We start from the raw sequence: 21,542 nt of genomic DNA, 5'->3' as shown, positions 1-21,542 counted from the left end.
TAGCATGCTGGGATATGTAGTTTCACAACAGCTGGAAGGCCGCAGTTTGGACATGCCTGGTGTAGATGGTATCGGTCTCCGCAAACATTAAGGGTTTGTAATAAATTAAATCACTGTTAGTAGCCTTACTGGCATTTTGTGAAAAAAAAGTTGCAGGTGCACTATTCAAACATTACTAAAATTCTAATACATTTTGCAGTACATAGACCTTGTTTGCATAAATCATGGCCAAGGTTATGGGCTTACCCACCACGTACAGGTAACCTCATCAAGAAAGTCACTAACACTCTAAGGCAGTGATTTTCAACCTTTTTTTAACTCGCGGCACACCAAACAATATTTTAAAATTGCTAAGGCACACCATCAGTTCCCCACGGAAAAAAACACACACATTGGCCCTCACAGTAAAAAAAATATTCCACACATACATTGGCCTACGCAGAAAAACCAATCACATTGCTCCCCACATAAATCCTATTGCTCCCCACATAAAGAAATCACATTGCTCCCCACATAAATAAATTACATTGCTCCCCACATAAATCAATCACATTGCTCCCCACATAAATCCTATTGCTCCCCATATGAATTAGTCCCATTGCTCCCAACATAAATCCTTTTGCACCCCACATAAATTATTTACATTGTTCCCCCCCATAAATCCTTTTGCTCCCCACGTACTGTAAATCCCATTGCTCCCCACAGGGGAAATAAAATAACAAATATTAGCCCCTACCTGTCAGCTGTCCTCCTCCCTGTCCCTCAGTGGCGGGGGTTGTTCATAGTGGAGTGCTGCGAATACTGAGCGGCGGGCAGGCTGGTGTGGATATGGGTGGGCAGGGAAAGTTGTGGATGCGGGTGGGAACTGGAAGATGTGTATGCAGGCAAGAGGGTGGCTGGGTGGTGAGACGCGGTGACCGTGACCTATGATGTCACACCACCTCGTCTTCAAGGCATAGGTCACAGGTGGGTCACGACTGATCCTCTAAGAAGACCCTGGGCCACAGTTAGCTCTGAAGGTGCAGGCAGCGACTCTGACTCCGCGGCACACCTTGCAACTGGTCGCGGCATACTAGTGTTCTTAGGGTTCAAGTCTAGGGTATATGACACACCCAACCAGCCCAGCCAAACCAACCCAAGGCATCACACTAGTGGAGCGTGTGTAGTACGTTATGCTGGCTCCGGTATCCCGACCGCCGGCATGCAGGCAGCGGGGTGAACGCAACAGAGCCCCTTGCGGGCTCGCTGCGCTCACCACTCTGCACTCGCCACACTATATGTTCTCCCTCCAGGGGTGTCGTGGACACTCCAAAAGGGAGAATAGTTGTCGGTATGCAGGCTGTCGGGATCTCGGTGCCGGTATGCTGAGCGCCGGGATCTCGACAGCTGGCATATTAAATGCCTCCCTAGTGGAGCAAGTGAAGTGTTAAAGAGTATTGTTAAGCCGGTGTGATTCGGCAATGAACGATTTTGGCTTAACGATTTCCCTTTAACTTCCCTGGAATTCAGAAACGGGATGTAGGTATGATCCCGGCGGTCAGTACACCGATGCCAGGATCCCGGCCACCAGAATGCTGGCAGGGGTCCCAGGACTATTCCCACTCGTGGGTATCCACGACATCGTTAGAATGGGAATAGACCCTGTGGCGAGCCACCGAGCCCACAGCGTTGCATACACAACGGTGTAACCAACGGTGATGGTCCGTGGGAGCGCTCATCGTTGGTTCTAAACACACGGAACGATACGCAGTAGTTTTTCTAGCGGTATAGACTACATAGTGCATATCGTTAGTTAGTATCACTCTGTGTGTAGGCTCCTTTACTGGCATTTTGTACCTGACTGGCATATTTCCATGCAATTGTGCATCCACCGAACATTGATATTATGTTTAATGTATGGGGTGTTTTTTTTTTATGGCTGTAGCTATTTAAATGTAAGCAGCAGTGAAACACTCTGCCTGTGTGACTTGGTTACCCCCAGAGGGCAAACCACCCTTATTCATACCCGGGCTGGGGGACAGGGTTCCCAGTTTCTGTGACAATCAGAAAGGAATGTGACTGGTACTCGGCAGCTGAACTAATAATGGGATTTCTGTGTCCCTACTACACTAATCTGCTGAACAAATAAGGAGCAGTAATCCATTCCTCCTTCTTCATCTCAATTTACTTCCATGGTTATATGCTAAGTGTACAACAAACATGTCATATATTTTTGTTACATTTTATTTCTGCCTGCATTTAAAATAACCATCTAGGACTCCTCTCTGCCTTGTTATGGTACTGCTGTGCTTCAGCTGTTGTCACGCTCGGCTCATGCTGCTTGGCTAAGGATTATGGGAGTTGCAAGTTTTCTTTTTAGGAGAATGCTATTATAATGTGTCTGCTCTTGTGACAATTAGCACTTACACTTGTTTATCCAGGATGTAATGTATTGTAAAAAAAAAAAAAAAAAAAAAGATCCTCCTGTATGTTAAATGCACGTCAATTTGATATAATACAGGTTGAGTATCCCATATCCAAATATTCCGAAATACGGAATATTCCGGAATACAGACTTTTTTGAGTGAGAGTGAAATAGTGAAACCTTTGTTTTTTGATGGCTCAATGTACACAAACTTTGTTTAATACACAAAGTTATTAAAAATATTGTATTAAATGACCTTCAGGCTGTGTATATAAGGTGTATATGAAACATAAATAAATTGTGTGAATGTACACACACTTTGTTTAATGCACAAAGTTATAAAAAATATTGGCTAAAATTGACTTCAGGCTGTGTTTATAAGGTGTATATGAAACACAAATACATTCTGTGCTTAGACTTAGGTCCCATCACCATGATATCTCATTATGGTATGCAATTATTCCAAAATACGGAAAAATCCAATATCCAAAATACCTCTGGTCCCAAGCATTTTGGATAAGGGATACTCAACCTGTATATAGATTACTTTATTATGATTATAATGTATGTTGGAACACATTTTCAAGGAACTGTATCTTATTTCCAGTTGAATCAGAATGTGGAGGTACAACGTGCCCGTCTGCGCGATGAAATCAAGGAGTACAAGTTCCGTGAAGCGAGATTGCTCCAGGATTACACCGAGCTGGAGGAGGAGAACATCTCCTTGCAGAAACAAGTTTCAGTTCTTAAGCAAAACCAGGTGAGTTCAACACATCCATGCCGTGATAAGTTATTACATTGTGGGTCATTCTGTAGGACTCGCTTTACATTTCATGTTCATTGTTAGAAGTTTAAATGCACCACTCACAAAAATGAAGCTGCAATTCAACATTTTAAAAATTTTACAATAATATATGGGGTAGGTAGTCATAATTAATGCTTAGAAGCAGGAGAAAAATATACACTCTTAGTAGTTACATTTTATTGTTTATATGCGTCACTCATGTTGCAACATAATGTACATAGGAACTGAGGGGACTTATATTTATTTGAATCTGCTGTCCTATTTATTTATTTTTATGATATGATTGTTCTAGTATACATTTATAAGACCATAGGGCTCTGATACAAATTACTCAAACCTGTAGAATCCATGTGAATTTATCAATGTAGGCCTGTTTATCTTCCTTATTAACTGTGAAGATGTATGAAATAATTTCAACTGGCAATGATGGGCATTTAATAAGGTAGTATAAAATATGTGGAAATTAGCGGTCTTTACATCCACTTAAACATCTTCCATATACGTGCAATGTTTACACATGTGGGAAATTGATACGCGATAATTACAGTATATAAATCTTTTTTTTTTTTATATTATCACACAATATACAGGTTGGGTAATCCGTTATCTAGATACCCGTCAACCAAAATATTCTGACCCCCCCCCCTTCCCCGACACGCCCTAACAGCCACAGACCGCCAAGATCCATCGTGATAATAGGTATTCTGTTATCCCGAAAAAATCCAATATCCGGAATGCTCCTGGTACCGAGATTATGATAAAATTATGATCTTTTAGCAATATATATATATATATATATATATATATATATAAAATTGTTAGTGCTTATGTGAAATTACATTTTCATGTATTGTGTCCTATATTTCAAATGGTGTAGTACGGTATGCCGGCGGTCGGGCTCCCGGCGACCAGCATACCGGCGCCGGCTGCCCGACCGCCGGCTTACCGACAGTGTGGCGAGCGCAAATGAGCCCCTTGCGGGCTCACCACGCTGCGCTCGCCACGATGCGGGCACGGTGGCGCGCTACGCGCGCCACGCTATTTTATTCTCCCTCCAGGGGGGTCGTGGACCCCCACGAGGGAGAATAAGTGTCGGTATGCCGGCTGTCGGGATTCCGGCGCCGGTATACTGTGCGCCGGGATCCCGACAGCCGGCATACTGAAGACCACCCTTTCAAATGACCCCTGTAGTGAAAAATATTGTTATCTAATGACTAGTAATGTCAGGGAGTGACAAAGATAAGCTTATCTTTCTCAGTTGTGGTAATACACACTTTCAGGTATTACATATTTGATTACAAGGCTGTGTACCACCACATCCCAAACATATATACCTCGCTCGCAGTATAAAGCATGGATGCAAATTGTGTGAAAGGGAACAGTGGAGCAGAAAATTGATGATTGCATATTAAATTGAAAATTTCAGAGGCAAAATTCATACATAATTGTTCTTCGATTATTTACTTCTGTCATATGGCTGTGTATGTTGGCTGCATTTAGTTTTTAAATTCATAATCCTCAAGATGTTTGTATTACAGTTCTAGGTGTCATGCTGAGGTTTCCTCTGTAACCACTATTTTCTGTTAAATCTTGTACTACAGGTGGAATTTGAGGGTCTCAAACATGAGATTAAAAGACTGGAAGAAGAGACGGAGTTTCTCAACAGCCAGCTGGAAGACGCCATCAGGCTGAAAGAGATATCAGAGAGGCAGTTGGAGGAAACGCTCGAGACCTTGAAGACTGAACGAGAACAGAAGAATAACCTGCGCAAAGAGCTGTCCCATTACATGAACATCAATGACTCCATGTACAGCAACCACCTCAACCTCTCCCTGGATGGACTCAAATTCAGCGATGAGATCACAGAGCCCAACAACGATGAGGTCATGAATGGTTTCGAGCATAATGGGGTCATCAAGATTAACAATGATAATAAAGTGTCCACTCCCAAGAAAAATGACCCGGCCCCAAGTCTAGTCTCTGACCTGCTAAGTGAACTGAACATCTCCGAAATACAAAAATTAAAACAGCAACTGATGCAGGTATAAAAAGGGTCTTTACTTATGAGTTTTTATAGGCAATACGGTCTAGAATTATTACTTTCTCTATCGTCCTAGTGGATGCTGGGGTTCCTGAAAGGACCATGGGGAATAGCGGCTCCGCAGGAGACAGGGCACAAAAAGTAAAGCTTTAGGATCAGGTGGTGTGCACTGGCTCCTCCCCCTATGACCCTCCTCCAAGCCTCAGTTAGATTTTTGTGCCCGGCCGAGAAGGGTGCAATCTAGGTGGCTCTCCTAAAGAGCTGCTTAGAAAAGTTTAGCTTAGGTTTTTTATTTTACAGTGAGTCCTGCTGGCAACAGGATCACTGCAACGAGGGACTTAGGGGAGAAGAAGTGAACTCACCTGCGTGCAGGATGGATTGGCTTCTTGGCTACTGGACATTAGCTCCAGAGGGACGATCACAGGTACAGCCTGGATGGTCACCGGAGCCTCGCCGCCGGCCCCCTTGCAGATGCTGAAACGAGAAGAGGTCCAGAATCGGCGGCAGAAGACTCCTCAGTCTTCTTAAGGTAGCGCACAGCACTGCAGCTGTGCGCCATTTTCCTCTCAGCACACTTCACACGGCAGTCACTGAGGGTGCAGGGCGCTGGGAGGGGGGCGCCCTGGGAGGCAAATGAAAACCTTTTTTGGCTAAAAATACCTCACATATAGCCTCCGGGGGCTATATGGAGATATTTAACCCCTGCCAGAATCCGTTAAGAGCGGGAGACGAGGCCGCCGAAAAAGGGGCGGGGCCTATCTCCTCAGCACACAGCGCCATTATCCCTCACAGAAAGGCTGGAGGGAAGGCTCCCAGGCTCTCCCCTGCACTGCACTACAGAAACAGGGTTAAAACAGAGAGGGGGGGCACTAATTTGGCGTTAGAAATATATAAAAAAGATGCTATAAGGGAAAACACTTATATAAGGTTGTCCCTATATAATTATAGCGTTTTTGGTGTGTGCTGGCAAACTCTCCCTCTGTCTCTCCAAAGGGCTAGTAGGTCCTGTCCTCTATCAGAGCATTCCCTGTGTGTGTGCTGTGTGTCGGTACGTGTGTGTCGACATGTATGAGGACGATGTTGGTGAGGAGGCGGAGCAATTGCCTGTAATGGTGATGTCACTCTCTAGGGAGTCGACACCGGAATGGATGGCTTATTTAGGGAATTACGTGATAATGTCAACACGCGCCAAGGTCGGTTGACGACATGAGACGGCCGACAAACAATTAGTACCGGTCCAGACGTCTCAAAAACACCGTCAGGGGTTTTAAAACGCCCGTTTACTTTAGTCGGTCGACACAGACAGGGACACTGAATCCAGTGTCGACGGTGAATAAACAAACGTATTCCTTATTAGGGCCACACGTTAAGGGCAATGAAGGAGGTGTTACATATTTCTGATACTACAAGTACCACAAAAGAGGGTATTATGTGGGATGTGAAAAAACTACCGTAGTTTTTCCTGAATCAGATAAATTAAATGAAGTGTGTGATGATGCGTGGATTCCCCCCGATAAAAAATATGGGCGGTATACCCTTTCCCGCCAGAAGTTAGGGCGCGTTGGGAAACACCCCTTAGGGTGGATAAGGCGCTCACACGCTTATCAGAACAAGTGGCGGTACCGTCTATAGATAGGGCCGTCCTCAAGGAGCCAGCTGACAGGAGGCTGGAAAAATATCATAAAAAGTATATACACACATACTGGTGTTATACTGCGACCAGCGATCGCCTCAGCCTGGATGTGCAGAGCTGGGGTGGCTTGGTCGGATTCCCTGACTAAAAATATTGATACCCTTGACAGGGACAGTATTTTATTGACTATAGAGCATTTAAAGGATGTATTTCTATATATGCGAGATGCACAGAGGGATATTTGCACTCTGGCATCAAGAGTAAGTGCGATGTCCATATCTGCCAGAAGATGTTTATGGACACGACAGTGGTCAGGTGATGCAGATTCCAAACGGCACAAAGGTGTATTGCCGTATAAAGGAAGAGGAGTTATTTGGGGTCGGTCCATCGGACCTGGTGGCCACGGCAACTGCTGGAAAATCCACCGTTTTTACCCTAAGTCACATCTCTGCAGAAAAAGACACCGTCTTTTCAGCTTCAGTCCTTTCGTCCCTATAAGAGTCATATCTGCCCAGGGATAGAGGAAAGGGAAGAAGACTGCAGCAGGCAGCCCATTCCCAGGAACAGAAGCGTTCCACCGCTTCTGACAAGCTCTCAGCATGACGTTGAGCCTGTACAGGACCCCTGGATCCTACAAGTAGTATCCCAGGGGTACAGTTTGGAATGTCGAGACGTTTCCCCTGCGCAGGCTCCTGAAGTCTGCTTTACCAAGGTCTCCCTCCGACAAGGAGGCAGTATGGGAAAAAATTCACGAGCTGTATTCCCAGCAGGTGATAATTAAATTACCCCTCCTACAACAAGAAAAGGGGGTATTATTCCACACTATATTGTGGTACTGAAGCCAGAAGGCTAGGTGAGACCTATTCTAAATCTAAAAAAATTTGAACACTTACAAAGGTTCAAATCAAGATGGAGTCACTCAGAGCAGTGATAACGAACCGGGAAGAAGGGGACTATCTGGTGTCCCGAGACATCAGGGATGCTTACCTCCATGTCCCAAATTTGCCCTTATCACTAAGGGTACCTCAGGTTCGTGGTACAGAACTGTCACTATCAGTTTCAGACGCTGCCGTTTGGATTGTCTACGGCACCCCGGGTCTTTACCAAGGTAATGGCCGAAATGATGGTTCTTCTTCGAAGAAAAGGCGTCTTAATTATCCCTTACTTGGACGATCTCCTGATAAGGGCAAAGTCCAGGGAACAATTGGAGGTCGGAGTAGCACTATCTCGGATACTGTTACAACAGCAGGGGTGGATTCTAAATATTCCAAAATCGCAGCTGATCCCGACAACAAGTCTCCTGTGCTTAGGGATGATTCTGGACACAGTCCAGAAAAAGGTGTTTCTCCCGGAAGAGAAAGCCAGGGAGTTATCCGAGCTAGTCAGGAACCTCCTAAAATCAGTGCATCATTGCACAAGGGCCATGGTAAAAAAAATGGTGACTTCCTTCGAAGCAATTCCAGTCGGCAGATTTCATGCAAGAACTTTTCAGTGGGATCTGCTGGACAAAATGGTCCGGATCGCATCTTCAGATGCATCAGCGGATAACCCTATATCCAAGGACAAGGGTGTCTCTCCTGTGGTGGTTACAGAGTGCTCATCTTCTAGAGGGCCGCAGATTCGGCATTCAGTTTTGGATGTTGGTGACCACGGAGGCCAGCCCGAGAGGCTGGGGAGCAGTCACACAAGGAAAAAATTTCCAGGGTGTGTGATCAAGTCTGGAGATTTTTCTCCACATAAATATAGCTAAGGGTAAATTTATAATGCTCTAAGCTTAGCAAGACCTCTGCTTCAAGGTCAGCCGGTATTGATCCAGTGGGATAAAACATCACGGCAGTCGCCCACGTAAATAGACAGGGCGGCACAAGAAGCAGGAGGGCAGTGGCAAAAACTGCAAGGACTTTTCGCTGGGCGGAAAATCATGTGATAGCACTGTCAGCAGTGTTTCATTCCGGGAATGGAAACTGGGAAGCAGACTTCCTCAGTAGGCACGACCTCCACCCGGCAGAGTGGGAACTTCATGGGGAAGTTTTCCACATAATTGTAAACCGTTGGGAATTACCAAAGGTGGACATGATGGCGTCCCGTCTGAACAAAAAACGGGACAGGTATTGCGCCAGGTTAAGAGACCCTCAGGCAATAGCTGTGGACGTTCTGGTAACACCGTGGGTGTACCAGTCGGTGTATGTGTTCCCTCCTCTGCTTTTCATACCTAAGGTACTGAGAATTATAAGACGTAGAGGAGTAAGAACTATACTCATGGCTCCGGATTGGCCAAGAAGGACTTGGTACCCGGAACTTCAAGAGATGCTCACAGAGGACTTATGGCCTCTGCCGCTAAGAAGGGACTTGTTTCAGCAAGTACCATGTCTGTTCCAAGACTTACCGCAGCTGCGTTTGACGGCATGGCGGTGGAACGCCGGATCCTAAGGGAAAAGGCATTCAGGAAGAGGTCATTCCTACCCTGGTCAAAGCCAGAAAGGAGGTGACCGCACAACATTATCACATGTGGCGAAAATATGTTGCGTGGTGTGAGGCCAGGAAGGCCCCACGAAGAAATTTCAACTCGGTCGATTCCTGCATTTCTTGCAAACAGGAGTGTCTATGGGCCTCAAATTGGGGTCCATTAAGGTTCAAATTTCGGCCCTGTCGATTTTTCTTCCAGAAAGAATTGGCTTCAGTTCCTGAAGTCCAGAAGTTTGTCAAGGGAGTATTGCATATACAACCCCCTTTTGTGCCTCCAGTGGCACTGTGGGATCTCAACGTAGTTCTGGGATTCCTCAAAACACATTGGTTTAAAACCAGTCAAATCTGTGGATTTGAAGCATCTCACATGAAAAGTGAACATGCTCTTGGACCTGGCCTGGACCAGGCGAGTGTCAAATTGGTGGTTTTTTTCTCAAAAAAGCCCATATCTGTTTGTCCATTCGGACAGGGCAGAGCTGCGGACTCGTCCCCAGTTCTCTCCCTAAGGTGGTGTCAGTGTTTCACCTGAACCAGCTTATTGTGGTGTCTTGCGCCTACTAGGGACTTGGAGGACTCCAAGTTGCTAGATGTGGTCAGGGCCCTGAAAATATAGGTTCCAGGACGGCTGGAGTCAGGAAAACTGACTTGCTGTTATCCTGTATGCGCCCAACAAACTGGGTGCTCTTGCTTTTAAGCAGACTTTTGCTAGTTGGATGTGTAATACAATTCAGCTTGCACATTCTGTGGCAGGCCTGCCACAGCCAAAATATGTAAATGCCCATTCCACAAGGAAGGTGGGCTCATCTTGGGCGGCTGCCCGAGGGGTCTCGGCTTTACAACTTTGCCGAGCGGCTATTTAGTCAGGGGCAAACAAGTTTGTAAAATCCTACAAATTTGATACCCTGGCTAAGGAGGACCTGGAGTTCTCTCATTCGGTGCTGCAGAGTCATCCGCACTCTCCCGCCCGTTTGGGAGCTTTGGTATAATCCCCATGGTCCTTTCAGGAACCCCAGCATCCACTAGGACGATAGAGAAAATAAGAATTTACTTACCGATAATTCTATTTCTCGGAGTCCGTAGTGGATGCTGGGCGCCCATCCCAAGTGCGGATTATCTGCATTACTTGTACATAGTTACAAAAATCGGGTTATTATTGTTGTGAGCCATCTTTTCAGAGGCTCCGCTGTTATCATACTGTTAACTGGGTTCAGATCACAGGTTGTACAGTGTGATTGGTGTGGCTGGTATGAGTCTTACCCGGGATTCATAAATCCTTCCTTATTGTGTACGCTCGTCCGGGCACAGTACCTAACTGAGGCTTGGAGGAGGGTCATAGGGGGAGGAGCCAGTGCACACCACCTGATCCTAAAGCTTTACTTTTTGTGCCCTGTCTCCTGCGGAGCCGCTATTCCCCATGGTCCTTTCAGGAACCCCAGCATCCACTACGGACTCCGAGAAATAGAATTATCCGTAAGTAAATTCTTATTTTCCTTCACATTCTGAAATGTCATTGATATTTCTCTAACGTCCTAGTGGATGCAGGGGACTCCGTAAGGACCATGGGGAATAGACGGGCTCCGCAGGAGACTGGGCACTTTGAGAAAGATTTAGTACTACTGGTGTGCACTGGCTCCTCCCTCTATGCCCCTCCTCCAGACCTCAGTTAGAATCTGTGCCCGGACAGAGCTGGGTGCATTTTAGTGAGCTCTCCTGAGCTTGCTAATAAGAAAGTATTTTAGTTAGGTTTTTTATTTTCAGAGAGCTTCTGCTGGCAACAGACTCTCTGCTACGTGGGACTGAGGGGAGAGAAGCAAACCTACTAACTGCGGCTAGGTTGCGCTTCTTAGGCTACTGGACACCATTAGCTCCAGAGGGATCGAACACAGGAACCTAACCTTGGTCGTCCGTTCCCGGAGCCGCGCCGCCGTCCCCCTCGCAGAGCCAGAAGACAGAAGCCGGCGGGTTGAAGCAAGAAGACATCAAAATCGGCGGCAGAAGACTCCTGTCTTCATATGAGGTAGCGCACAGCACTGCAGCTGTGCGCCATTGCGCCCACACTAACCCACACACTCCGGTCACTGTAGGGTGCAGGGCGCAGGGGGGGGGCGCACTGGGCAGCAATTGATTACCTCCTGGCAAAAAAGCAGCATATATACAGCTGGGCACTGTATTATGCATGAGCCCCCGCCATTAATTTTACACAAAATCGCGGGACAGAAGCCCGCCGATGAGGGGGCGGGGCCTTCTTCCTCAGCACTCACCAGCGCCATTTTCTCTCCACAGCTCCGCTGAGTGGAAGCTCCCCAGGCTCTCCCCTGCAGACTCACGGTAGAAAGAGGGTAAAAAGAGAGGGGGGGGGGGGCACATAAATTTAGCGCATTAATCATATATACAGGCAGCTACTGGGTAAACACTAAGTTACTGTATGATTCCTGGGTCATATAGCGCTGGGGTGTGTGCTGGCATACTCTCTCTCTGTCTCTCCAAAAGGCCTTGTGGGGGTCCTGTCCTCATATAGAGCATCCCCTGTGTGTGTGGTGTGTCGTACGCGTGTGTCGACATGTTTGACGAGGAGGGCTATGTGGAGGCAGAACAGGTGCAGATGAATGACGTGTCTCCGCCGACGGCGCCGACACCTGATTGGATGGATATGTGGAAGGTGTTAAATGATAATGTAAACTCCTTGCATAAAAGGTTGGATAAAGCTGATGCCTTGGGACAGTCGGGGTCTCAGCCCATGCCTGATCCTACAGCGCAGAGGCCGTCAGGGTCTCAGAAGCGCCCACTATCCAAAATTGTTGACACAGATATCGACACGGATTCTGACTCCAATGACGATGATGCAAAATTGCAGCCTAAAATGGATAAAGCCATCCGCTACATGATTATAGCAATGAAGGATGTATTGCACATATCAGAGGTAAACCCTGTCCCTGACAAGAGGGTTTATATGTATGGGGAGAAAAAGCAAGAGGTGACTTTTCCCCCTTCACATGAGTTAAATGAGTTATGTGAAAAAGCGTGGGATTCCCCCGATAGGAAAGTGCTGATTTCCAAAAGGTTACTTATGGCATACCCTTTCCCGCCAACGGACAGGATGCGCTGGGAATCCTCCCCTAGGGTAGATAAAGCTCTGACACGCTTATCTAAGAAGGTGGCCCTGCCGTCACAGGATACGGCCTCCCTAAAGGATCCTGCCGATAGGAAGCAGGAAAGTATCCTGAAGTCTGTTTATACACATTCAGGTACTCTACTGAGGCCGGCAATTGCGTTGGCCTGGATGTGTAGTGCTGTAGCAGCATGGACAGATAATCTGTCTGAGGAACTGGATACCTTAGACAAGGATACCATTTTACTGACCCTGGGGCATGTAAAAGACGCTGTCCTATATATGAGGGATGCCCAGAGGGACATTTGCCTACTGGGCTCTAGAATAAATGCAATGTCAATTTCTGCCAGAAGGGTCTTGTGGACTTGGCAATGGACAGGTGATGCCGACTCCAAAAAGCACATGAAGGTTTTACCTTACAAGGGTGAGGAATTGTTTGGGGGCGGTCTCTCGGACCTAGTTTCCACAGCTTTGGCTGGGAAGTCAAATTTTTTGCCATATATTCCCTCACAGCCTAAGAAAGCACCGTATTACCAAATGCAGTCCTTTCGATCACAAAGAAGCAAGAAAGTCAGAGGTGCATCCTTTCTTGCCAGAGGCAGGGGTAGAGGAAAGAAGCTGCACCATACAGCTAGTTCCCAGGAACAGAAGTCCTCCCCGGCTTCCACTAAATCCACCGCATGACGCTGGGGCTCCACAGGTGGAGCCAGGAGCGGTGGGGGCGCGTCTCCGAAATTTCAGCCACCAGTGGGTTTGCTCACAGGTGGATCCCTGGGCTATACAGATTGTGTCTCAGGGATACAAGCTGGAATTCGAAGTGATGCCCCCTCACCGTTACCTCAAATCGGCCCTGCCAGCTTCCCCCATGGATATATCTCCAGCAGATGGTGGTAAAGGTTCCCCTCCTTCAACAGGGAAGGGGATACTATTCCACAATGTTTGTGGTACCGAAACCGGACGGTTCGGTCAGACCCATATTGAATTTAAAGTCCCTGAACATTTATCTGAAAAGATTCAAGTTCAAAATGGAATCGCTCAGAGCGGTCATTGCAAGCCTGGAAGAGGGGGATTTTATGGTGTCTCTGGACATCAAGGATGCTTACTTGCATGTCACCATTTATCCACCTCATCAGGAGTACCTCAGATTTGTGGTACAGGACTGTCATTACCAATTCCAGACGTTGCCGTTTGGGCTCTCCACGGCACCGAGAATATTTACCAAGGTAATGGCAGAAATGATGGTGATCCTGAGAAAGCAAGGAGTCACAGTTATCCCATACTTGGACGATCTCCTCATATAGGCGAGGTCCAGAGAGCAGTTGCTGATCAGCGTAGCATACTCCTACGACGCGTCTGCCCTTTCTGGGCATGATTCTGGACACAGACCAGAAGAAGGTTTTTCTCCCGGCGGAGAAGGCTCAGGAGCTCGTGACTCTAGTCAGAGACCTCTTAAAACCGAAACAGGTGTCGGTGCATCACTGCACGCGAGTCCTGGGAAAGATGGTGGCATCGTACGAAGCCATTCCCTTCGGCAGGTTCCATGCGAGGATCTTTCAGTGGGATCTGTTGGACAAGTGGTCCGGATCGCATCTTCAGATGCATCGGCTGATCACCTTGTCCCCGAGGGCCAGGGTGTCTCTTCTGTGGTGGCTGCAGAGTGCTCACCTTCTCGAGGGCCGCAGGTTTGGCATACAGGACTGGGTCCTGGTGACCACGGATGCGAGCCTCCGAGGATGGGGGGCAGTCACTCAGGGAAGAAACTTCCAAGGGTTGTGGTCAAGTCAGGAGGCTTGTCTGCACATAAATATCCTGGAACTAAGGGCCATATACAACGCCCTGAGTCAAGCGGAGCCTCTGCTTCGCAACCAACCGGTGCTGATTCAGTCAGACAACATCACCGCAGTGGCTCATGTAAACCGCCAGGGCGGCACAAGAAGCAGAGTGGCGATGGCGGAAGCCACCAGGATTCTTCGTTGGGCGGAGAATCACGTGCAAGCACTGTCAGCAGTGTTCATTCCGGGAGTGGACAACTGGGAAGCAGACTTCCTCAGCAGGCACGACCTCCACCCGGGAGAGTGGGGACTTCATCACGAAGTCTTCACTCAGATTACAAATCGATGGGAACTGCCACAGGTGGACATGATGGCATCCCGTCTCAACAAAAAGCAAAGGTATTGCGCCAGGTCAAGAGACCCTCAGGCGATAGCTGTGGACGCACTAGTAACACCGTGGGTGTTCCAGTCAGTCTATGTGTTTCCTCCTCTTCCTCTCATACCCAACGTGCTGAGAATCGTAAGAAAAAGAGGAGTGAGAACAATACTCATTGTTCCGGATTGGCCAAGAAGGACTTGGTACCCGGAACTGCAAGAAATGCTCACAGAGGATCCATGGCCTCTGCCTCTCAGACAGAACCTGTTGCAACAGGGGCCCTGTCTGTTCAAAGACTTACCGCGGCTGCGTTTGACGGCATGGCGGTTGAACGCAGGATCCTAGCGGAAAAAGGCATTCCGGATGAAGTTATTCCTACGCTGATAAAGGCTAGGAAGGACGTGACAGCAAAACACTATCACCGTATATGGCGAAAATATGTTGCCTGGTGTGAGGCCAGGAAGGCCCCTACAGAGGAATTCCAGCTGGGCCGGTTCCTGCACTTCCTACAGTCTGGAGTGACTATGGGCTTGAAGTTGGGGTCCATAAAGGTCCAGATTTCGGTCCTATCCATTTTCTTTCAAAAGGAACTGGCTTCTCTTCCTGAAGTTCAGACGTTTGTTAAGGGAGTGCTGCATATTCAGCCCCCTTTTGTGCCACCAGTGGCACCTTGGGATCTCAACGTGGTGTTGGGTTTCCTGAAATCCCACTGGTTTGAGCCACTTAAGACCGTGGAGCTAAAGTATCTCACGTGGAAGGTGGTCATGCTATTGGCCTTAGCTTCGGCTAGGCGTGTGTCAGAATTGGTGGCTTTGTCATGTAAAAGCCCCTATCTGGTTTTCCATATGGACAGGGCAGAATTACGGACTCGTCCGCAATTTCTGCCGAAGGTGGTGTCATCTTTTGATTTGAACCAACCTATTGTGGTGCCTGCGGCTACTCGTGACCTGGAGGATTCCAAGTTGCTTGATGTAGTCAGGGCTTTGAAGATCTATGTAGCCAGGACGGCTGGAGTCAGGAAAACTGACTCGCTGTTTATCCTGTATGCATCCAACAAGCTGGGTGCTCCTGCTTCAAAGCAAACCATTGCTCGCTGGATCTGTAACACGATTCAGCAGGCTCATTCTGCGGCTGGATTGCCGCATCCAAAATCAGTGAAAGCCCATTCCACAAGGAAAGTGGGCTCTTCTTGGGCGGCTGCCCGAGGGGTCTCGGCATTACAGCTTTGCCGAGCTGCTACTTGGTCGGGTTCAAACACATTTGCTAAGTTCTACAAGTTTGATACCCTGGCTGAGGAGGACCTTGTGTTTGCCCATTCTGTGCTGCAGAGTCATCCGCACTCTCCCGCCCGTTTGGGAGCTTTGGTATAATCCCCATGGTCCTTACGGAGTCCCCAGCATCCACTAGGACGTTAGCGAAAATAAGATTTTACTCACCGGTAAATCTATTTCTCGTAGTCCGTAGTGGATGCTGGGCGCCCGTCCCAAGTGCGGACTTTCTGCAATACGTGTATATAGTTATTGCTTAATAAAGGGTTATGTTATGTTGGCATCCATTGCTTGAGGCTCTGTTGTTGTTCATACTGTTGACTGGGTAAGTTTATCACAAGTTATACGGTGTGATTGGTGTGGCTGGTATGAGTCTTACCCTGGATTCCAAAATCCTTTCCTTGTAATGTCAGCTCTTCCGGGCACAGTTTCCTTAACTGAGGTCTGGAGGAGGGGCATAGAGGGAGGAGCCAGTGCACACCAGTAGTACTAAATCTTTCTTAGAGTGCCCAGTCTCCTGCGGAGCCCGTCTATTCCCCATGGTCCTTACGGAGTCCCCAGCATCCACTACGGACTATGAGAAATAGATTTACCGGTGAGTAAAATCTTATTTTTTACAGTCTACCTTCTTGCATGGAAAAGTCACTTGGGCAGTTTTGATATTGAAAGCATCTTAAATCATCTACTGGCTAAGATCCCCCTGGTCAGTACAGGGCCCTTACTCTGGGAACCCCTCCTCAAACCCATGTTCCAGTTGCCAGACATTCATATATGTGTGAAAGTTGGTGACATGTGGGTAGTAGATTTACAGATCAGGGTAGATATAGATATATATTATAGATGAAGTTGATATATATGATGCAATGATATGTCTTTGACTAGAGTCTGAGCATCATATTACTTTCAGTCTTCAACTCCTGCTTCTCTGGGATATGCTCTATTTTGAAGTGCGCAGAGTTAGAACAACCTGTAGCCAATCATATCTTCAGAACGATCAGAGCCATAATGAATTTTCCTCCTCATCATTGATTAGGTTATTCACAGTGGTGCTGCATGTGACCAGTTCAGGGACATGGTGGAAGATGTATCAAGCCTTGGCAAGTGATTAAAATGAAGAAGTTGCCCAAAGCAACACATCAGCTAGCATCCCTCTCCAAGGCTTGATACAGCTCTCCCATGATATTATAAGGAGAATACACACGAGAAAGAAGTCACATACTCATATTGGATACGGACATAAAAGGTTTTATTAATCTAAACTAAATGTTTAGATATTCATTACAAATCCGTTTAATTTTTGACCCTTGTCTTTTACAACCATGTTTCAGATGGAAAGGGAAAAGGTTGGTTTGCTGTCTACTCTTCAGGAATCTCAAAAACTGTTGGAGAACACCAAAGGCGCTCTATCTGAGCAAAATGACAAAGTCAGCAGGCTCACAGAGAACCTAAACGCCATGAAGAAACTCCAAGCCACCAAAGAGCGCCAGTCCTCTCTAGACAATGAGAAAGACCGTGATAGCCATGAAGATGGGGACTATTACGAAGTCGACATTAATGGCCCTGAGATCTTAGAGTGCAAGTACAAAGTAGCCTTGGCAGAAATACATGATCTGAAAGAAGAACTGAAATGTGTGAAGGACAAATATGAAGACTGTGACTCCAAATACGAAGAGGACAAGAGCAGATTTGAAAGTGAGACACAAGCCATGGCAGAAAAGATCTCTGTGCTAGAGAAGACCACGCGGCAAGACAGAGACCAAGTTGTTAAACTCGAGAAGGAACTAAAGAAAGTGAGTTATGTGGCCGGTGAGACACAGGGGAGTCTCACTGTGGCTCAGGATGAGTTGGTTACTTTTAGTGAAGAGCTGGCCAACTTGTACCATCACGTGTGCATGTGCAACAACGAAACACCCAACAGGGTCATGCTGGATTACTACAAGGAGGGGAAAGGTGGAAGGAACAGTCCTGAAGGTAAAGGGCGCCGGTCACCGATATTGCTTTCCAAAGGCCTTTTGAGCCCAGAGAATGGCCACAGTGAATCTGGTTCTCCTGTGTCTCCAGTCCCATCACCTGTTTCCGACCACAGAAGAGAACCCATGAACATTTACAATCTCATTGCCATTATCCGTGATCAGATCAAACATTTGCAAGCTGCAGTGGACAGGACCACAGAGCTGTCCCGACAGCAGGTGTCTAACCATGATCTTGGACCAGCGGTGGATAGAGACAAAGAGACCCTCATGGAAGACATCTTGAAGCTGAAGTCACTACTCAGCACTAAGAGGGAACAGATCGCTACTTTGCGAACTGTGCTTAAAGCCAACAAACAAGTGAGTAGCGATTGGATATGGAGCTTAAGCAATTACTTTTTTAATTATAATTTATTCATTGGGAGATACGCTCTAAGGAAAGTAGGTTATGTTTCATTATTGCGGAGGCGAAAGTATATTTGCAATTAATCTCCAGAGCAGTTGAATCTGTATTTATTTTTAAACTGAATGGAAGCAGTTTTCTCTTTCTATTTAGTTTGTAGTCTAAGAGATGCGTTCTGCATAAGCTGCATCTGAATAGTCAATGCTTTGGATTTAGCATATTTTTTCTGTCACGTTTCATAAAATGGGGCTTAAAAAAATCAAATCTGTAATTTTGAAAAATTTATTTTAACAAAAGGGGCCTACACCTAAAGACTGCTCTGTGGCCTGCACAATCCTGTTACAGGTTGTAAAACATACCTCACATAATGTATTTGGGTCAGTATGATGCTCATCAGAGTGCACAGAGTCAAATGAATATCGTACATATATATATATATATATATATATATATATATATGTGGCCAAATAGTTTAGAGTTAAATGAAAGTCTGTGGCTTCTACGCACACTTAGTTGTAGGAGCGTATGTACAAAGATTTGACTTCTGATTGTGGTTATGCCCGATGCAAAAAAAGGGCAGTGCTTTTGCTAGTGATGTTTTGCTTGTAAAAGCATTTCCCTTTTTAATAATCAGGCTTAAAACACAGTCCGAAGCGCCGGGTTTTACAACCCAACACTTTGTAAATACACCTAGTGCAGTGGTTCCCAAACTTGGTGCTTTGGCACCCCAGGGGCACTTGCAGGGGTCCCTGGGTTGGTGGTCTAGGACCAATTCAAATAATTTATGGTCAATCTAATCGGCAAAAACAGCTTCCATTCATAAACTATGTTGACAAACAGAAGCGTATCCTGTCCGTGAGGATGGCATATTCACAAAATGTACTTAATATTATTTTCTGAATTTCTCAATAAGAAACTTTTAGATAAAAGGTCGTGAAAACAAATTCTGATACGCTATGGTGCCGTGATTCAAAAAAGTTTGGGAACCACTGCCCTAGTGTATAGATCTGTCTGATCCAACACTATTGTCTATTTTCAACTCAAATTTCCACCAGACCCCCTTAAAGGCCCATTTTAAGATGTCTAGAAATCCGAATCTGAAGCACTCCTGTGGGGTGTGGGTGACTTGTGTTTCCATGCCCCTATTCTACTGAGTTTACGTGTGAATGCCCCAAACTCATACAGTGAATGCAAGCAAGGAACACTCCATTCTAAATAAGGGCATAAGTTCTGAGCTTGTTCTGCGCAACAAAGTTCCTGCATGGTTATGTGGTGCAAGTAGATTTACTTCAGACTGTAAATCATACCCCCAATGTTTATTTGACTCCGATAATAGAATGGATGTAAGCCATCTTGTATTGCTTTTAGTGGCTTTAGTTAAAGTTTAACACATGCTGGACCGGATTCAGACCCACACACAATGGGTATCCGGACTATAGATCTCCACTAAAAAGGTCTACAGTCAATAGGTCTACCACTAATCGTAGACATGCGTTAGGTTGACAGGAAGACGGTTCAGAAGGTCGACATGACAATGGTCGACACACATAAGGTAGATACACCTTTTGCCATTTTATTTTTTCAACTTTACCATCCATGTGACTACGATTGGGAATAGTAACCTTGCCGTAGCATGGCGAGCGAACGTGGTATGCTAATGACGCTTGTTTGTGGCAGAAAAGTGACAAAACACCCCAAAAAACTAAAATTTTTTTGTGTCTAACTGTTTTGTGTCGACCATTTGCATGTCGACCCTGTCGACCTAATGCATGTCTACCATTAGTGGTAGACCTATTGACTGTAGATCTTTTTAGTGTAGATCTATTAATCCACAACCCACGCAATGCCAGTGTTCACGTAGTTGAGGAATTTATTTGTTGGTTTTTTTACGCAAAGATTTCTAAAAATGATTATAGCGCTTGCGTTACAGACTGTACACACACAAACCTGCTGCTGTGATTGGGACAAGCGCTACCAGAAATTTTGCAGAAAAGTTCTGGGGCATGGACTGGCAGGTGGCTAGAAATACAAAAACGATATGATCTCGAACCCGCGTTCCAATTCAACGGTGCCGCACGCCTGCTGGAATGGTCACCTCCACTCCAAAGAGTCCACAATAAAAGTTCACAATTTGCAGATGTGCGCTCCTTCTGGAATAACTTCTGATATATAACCACTGGTAATCTTCCAACACTCCTGCGGTCTTAAGATCATATACAATTCGTCTCCAGAATATTATCTCCCCATGTCCATATCCCTCAAACAAAACAGAGGTGGGGGATAATAGTGAAGTACAGTTTAATAAGATATTGGTACAATAAAGCAACTCCAATAAAACAAATTCAAATAGAAATCCACCACAATTTTAGGTCAAGGTGTGTGTACCAAAATACGTAGGGTGTCATAAGATGCCCACCCAATAGCGCTTCAGGGCGTAAACGGAATATAGAGGAAAATCTGGCACAAACTGAGATGAAATGGAATCTTAATATGGGAACCTTGGCACCGAAAGGTGAAATGGTTTCTTTAATTTTATGGAGTCTTTTGCCCTTGATATAGTAGTAGTAAAGCCTATACACGGGCACGGTGCACAAATTGGGGTTCCCGGTCACACTACGAAAAAAACGACACAACCCCCCCCCCCCCCCCCACATGTCGACCTAGAAACCCTGTTGACCGTCCATCCCTGTCGACCTAGTGACTGTTGACCTATAGTGGTCGACCTAAACATTGTCGACCTAGACAGTGTCGACCTTCAGACCGGATCCCATTCCAGAAGGAGCACACATCTGCAAATTGTGAACTTTTAAGGTGGCTAGAAATGTCTGCAATGGTCAATTCAGTAGGCGCAGGCATGTCAACACAGTGGCGGCGTGCACAAACACACAACTGCAGGCATAGGAGGCCATGGTTAGACCGAGACACTGCACCTAATATAGGGCTAGTGGGACCGATAGTGGCGTATAAGGACGCACCAGTCTGTACACTGGGTGTCTAACAGCTTTTACATTGAGCCACACAGATGTACACAAGGAAAGGAGTTTGTAGTGGTATGTGCAGACTCGTAGATGACCGAGCACCAACAGATGCTGGTGATTGCGCTTTTGCGTACGACTCAGAATCAGGCACCTAACCATCCTACTCCAGATTGTACTAAATTCCTGCAAACATATAGGCAATCCAGGACTGCAGAGAATAGGATTATAAACAATATTACACTTCAGTTTTCCTCCTGTACAGGCCACACTACTGGTGGTGGTAATCCCAATCACTCCATTGTCTGGGCTGTACAAAC

The 21,542-nt window shown here is 46.3% G+C and overlaps 1 protein-coding gene across 3 annotated transcripts in view; it reads left to right on the top strand.

The window, feature by feature from the left end:
* Positions 1 to 21,542, top strand: part of BICD2 (BICD cargo adaptor 2) — a 183,272-nt gene that overhangs the window by 149,679 nt on the left and 12,051 nt on the right. For all 3 annotated transcript variants that reach the window (XM_063940804.1, XM_063940803.1, XM_063940802.1), the window contains exons 3-5: positions 3,012 to 3,164; positions 4,811 to 5,251; positions 17,203 to 18,204. In XM_063940804.1, coding sequence (XP_063796874.1) covers positions 3,012 to 3,164; positions 4,811 to 5,251; positions 17,203 to 18,204 — 1,596 coding nt within the window. The remainder of the gene's footprint in view (positions 1 to 3,011; positions 3,165 to 4,810; positions 5,252 to 17,202; positions 18,205 to 21,542) is intronic.

This window comes from Pseudophryne corroboree, chromosome 9 (assembly GCF_028390025.1).
Source record: "Pseudophryne corroboree isolate aPseCor3 chromosome 9, aPseCor3.hap2, whole genome shotgun sequence".
NCBI classification, from domain to species: domain Eukaryota; kingdom Metazoa; phylum Chordata; class Amphibia; order Anura; family Myobatrachidae; genus Pseudophryne; species Pseudophryne corroboree.
Note: the sequence above shows the minus strand (reverse complement) of the source record. Positions and strands in the feature narration are given on the sequence as shown.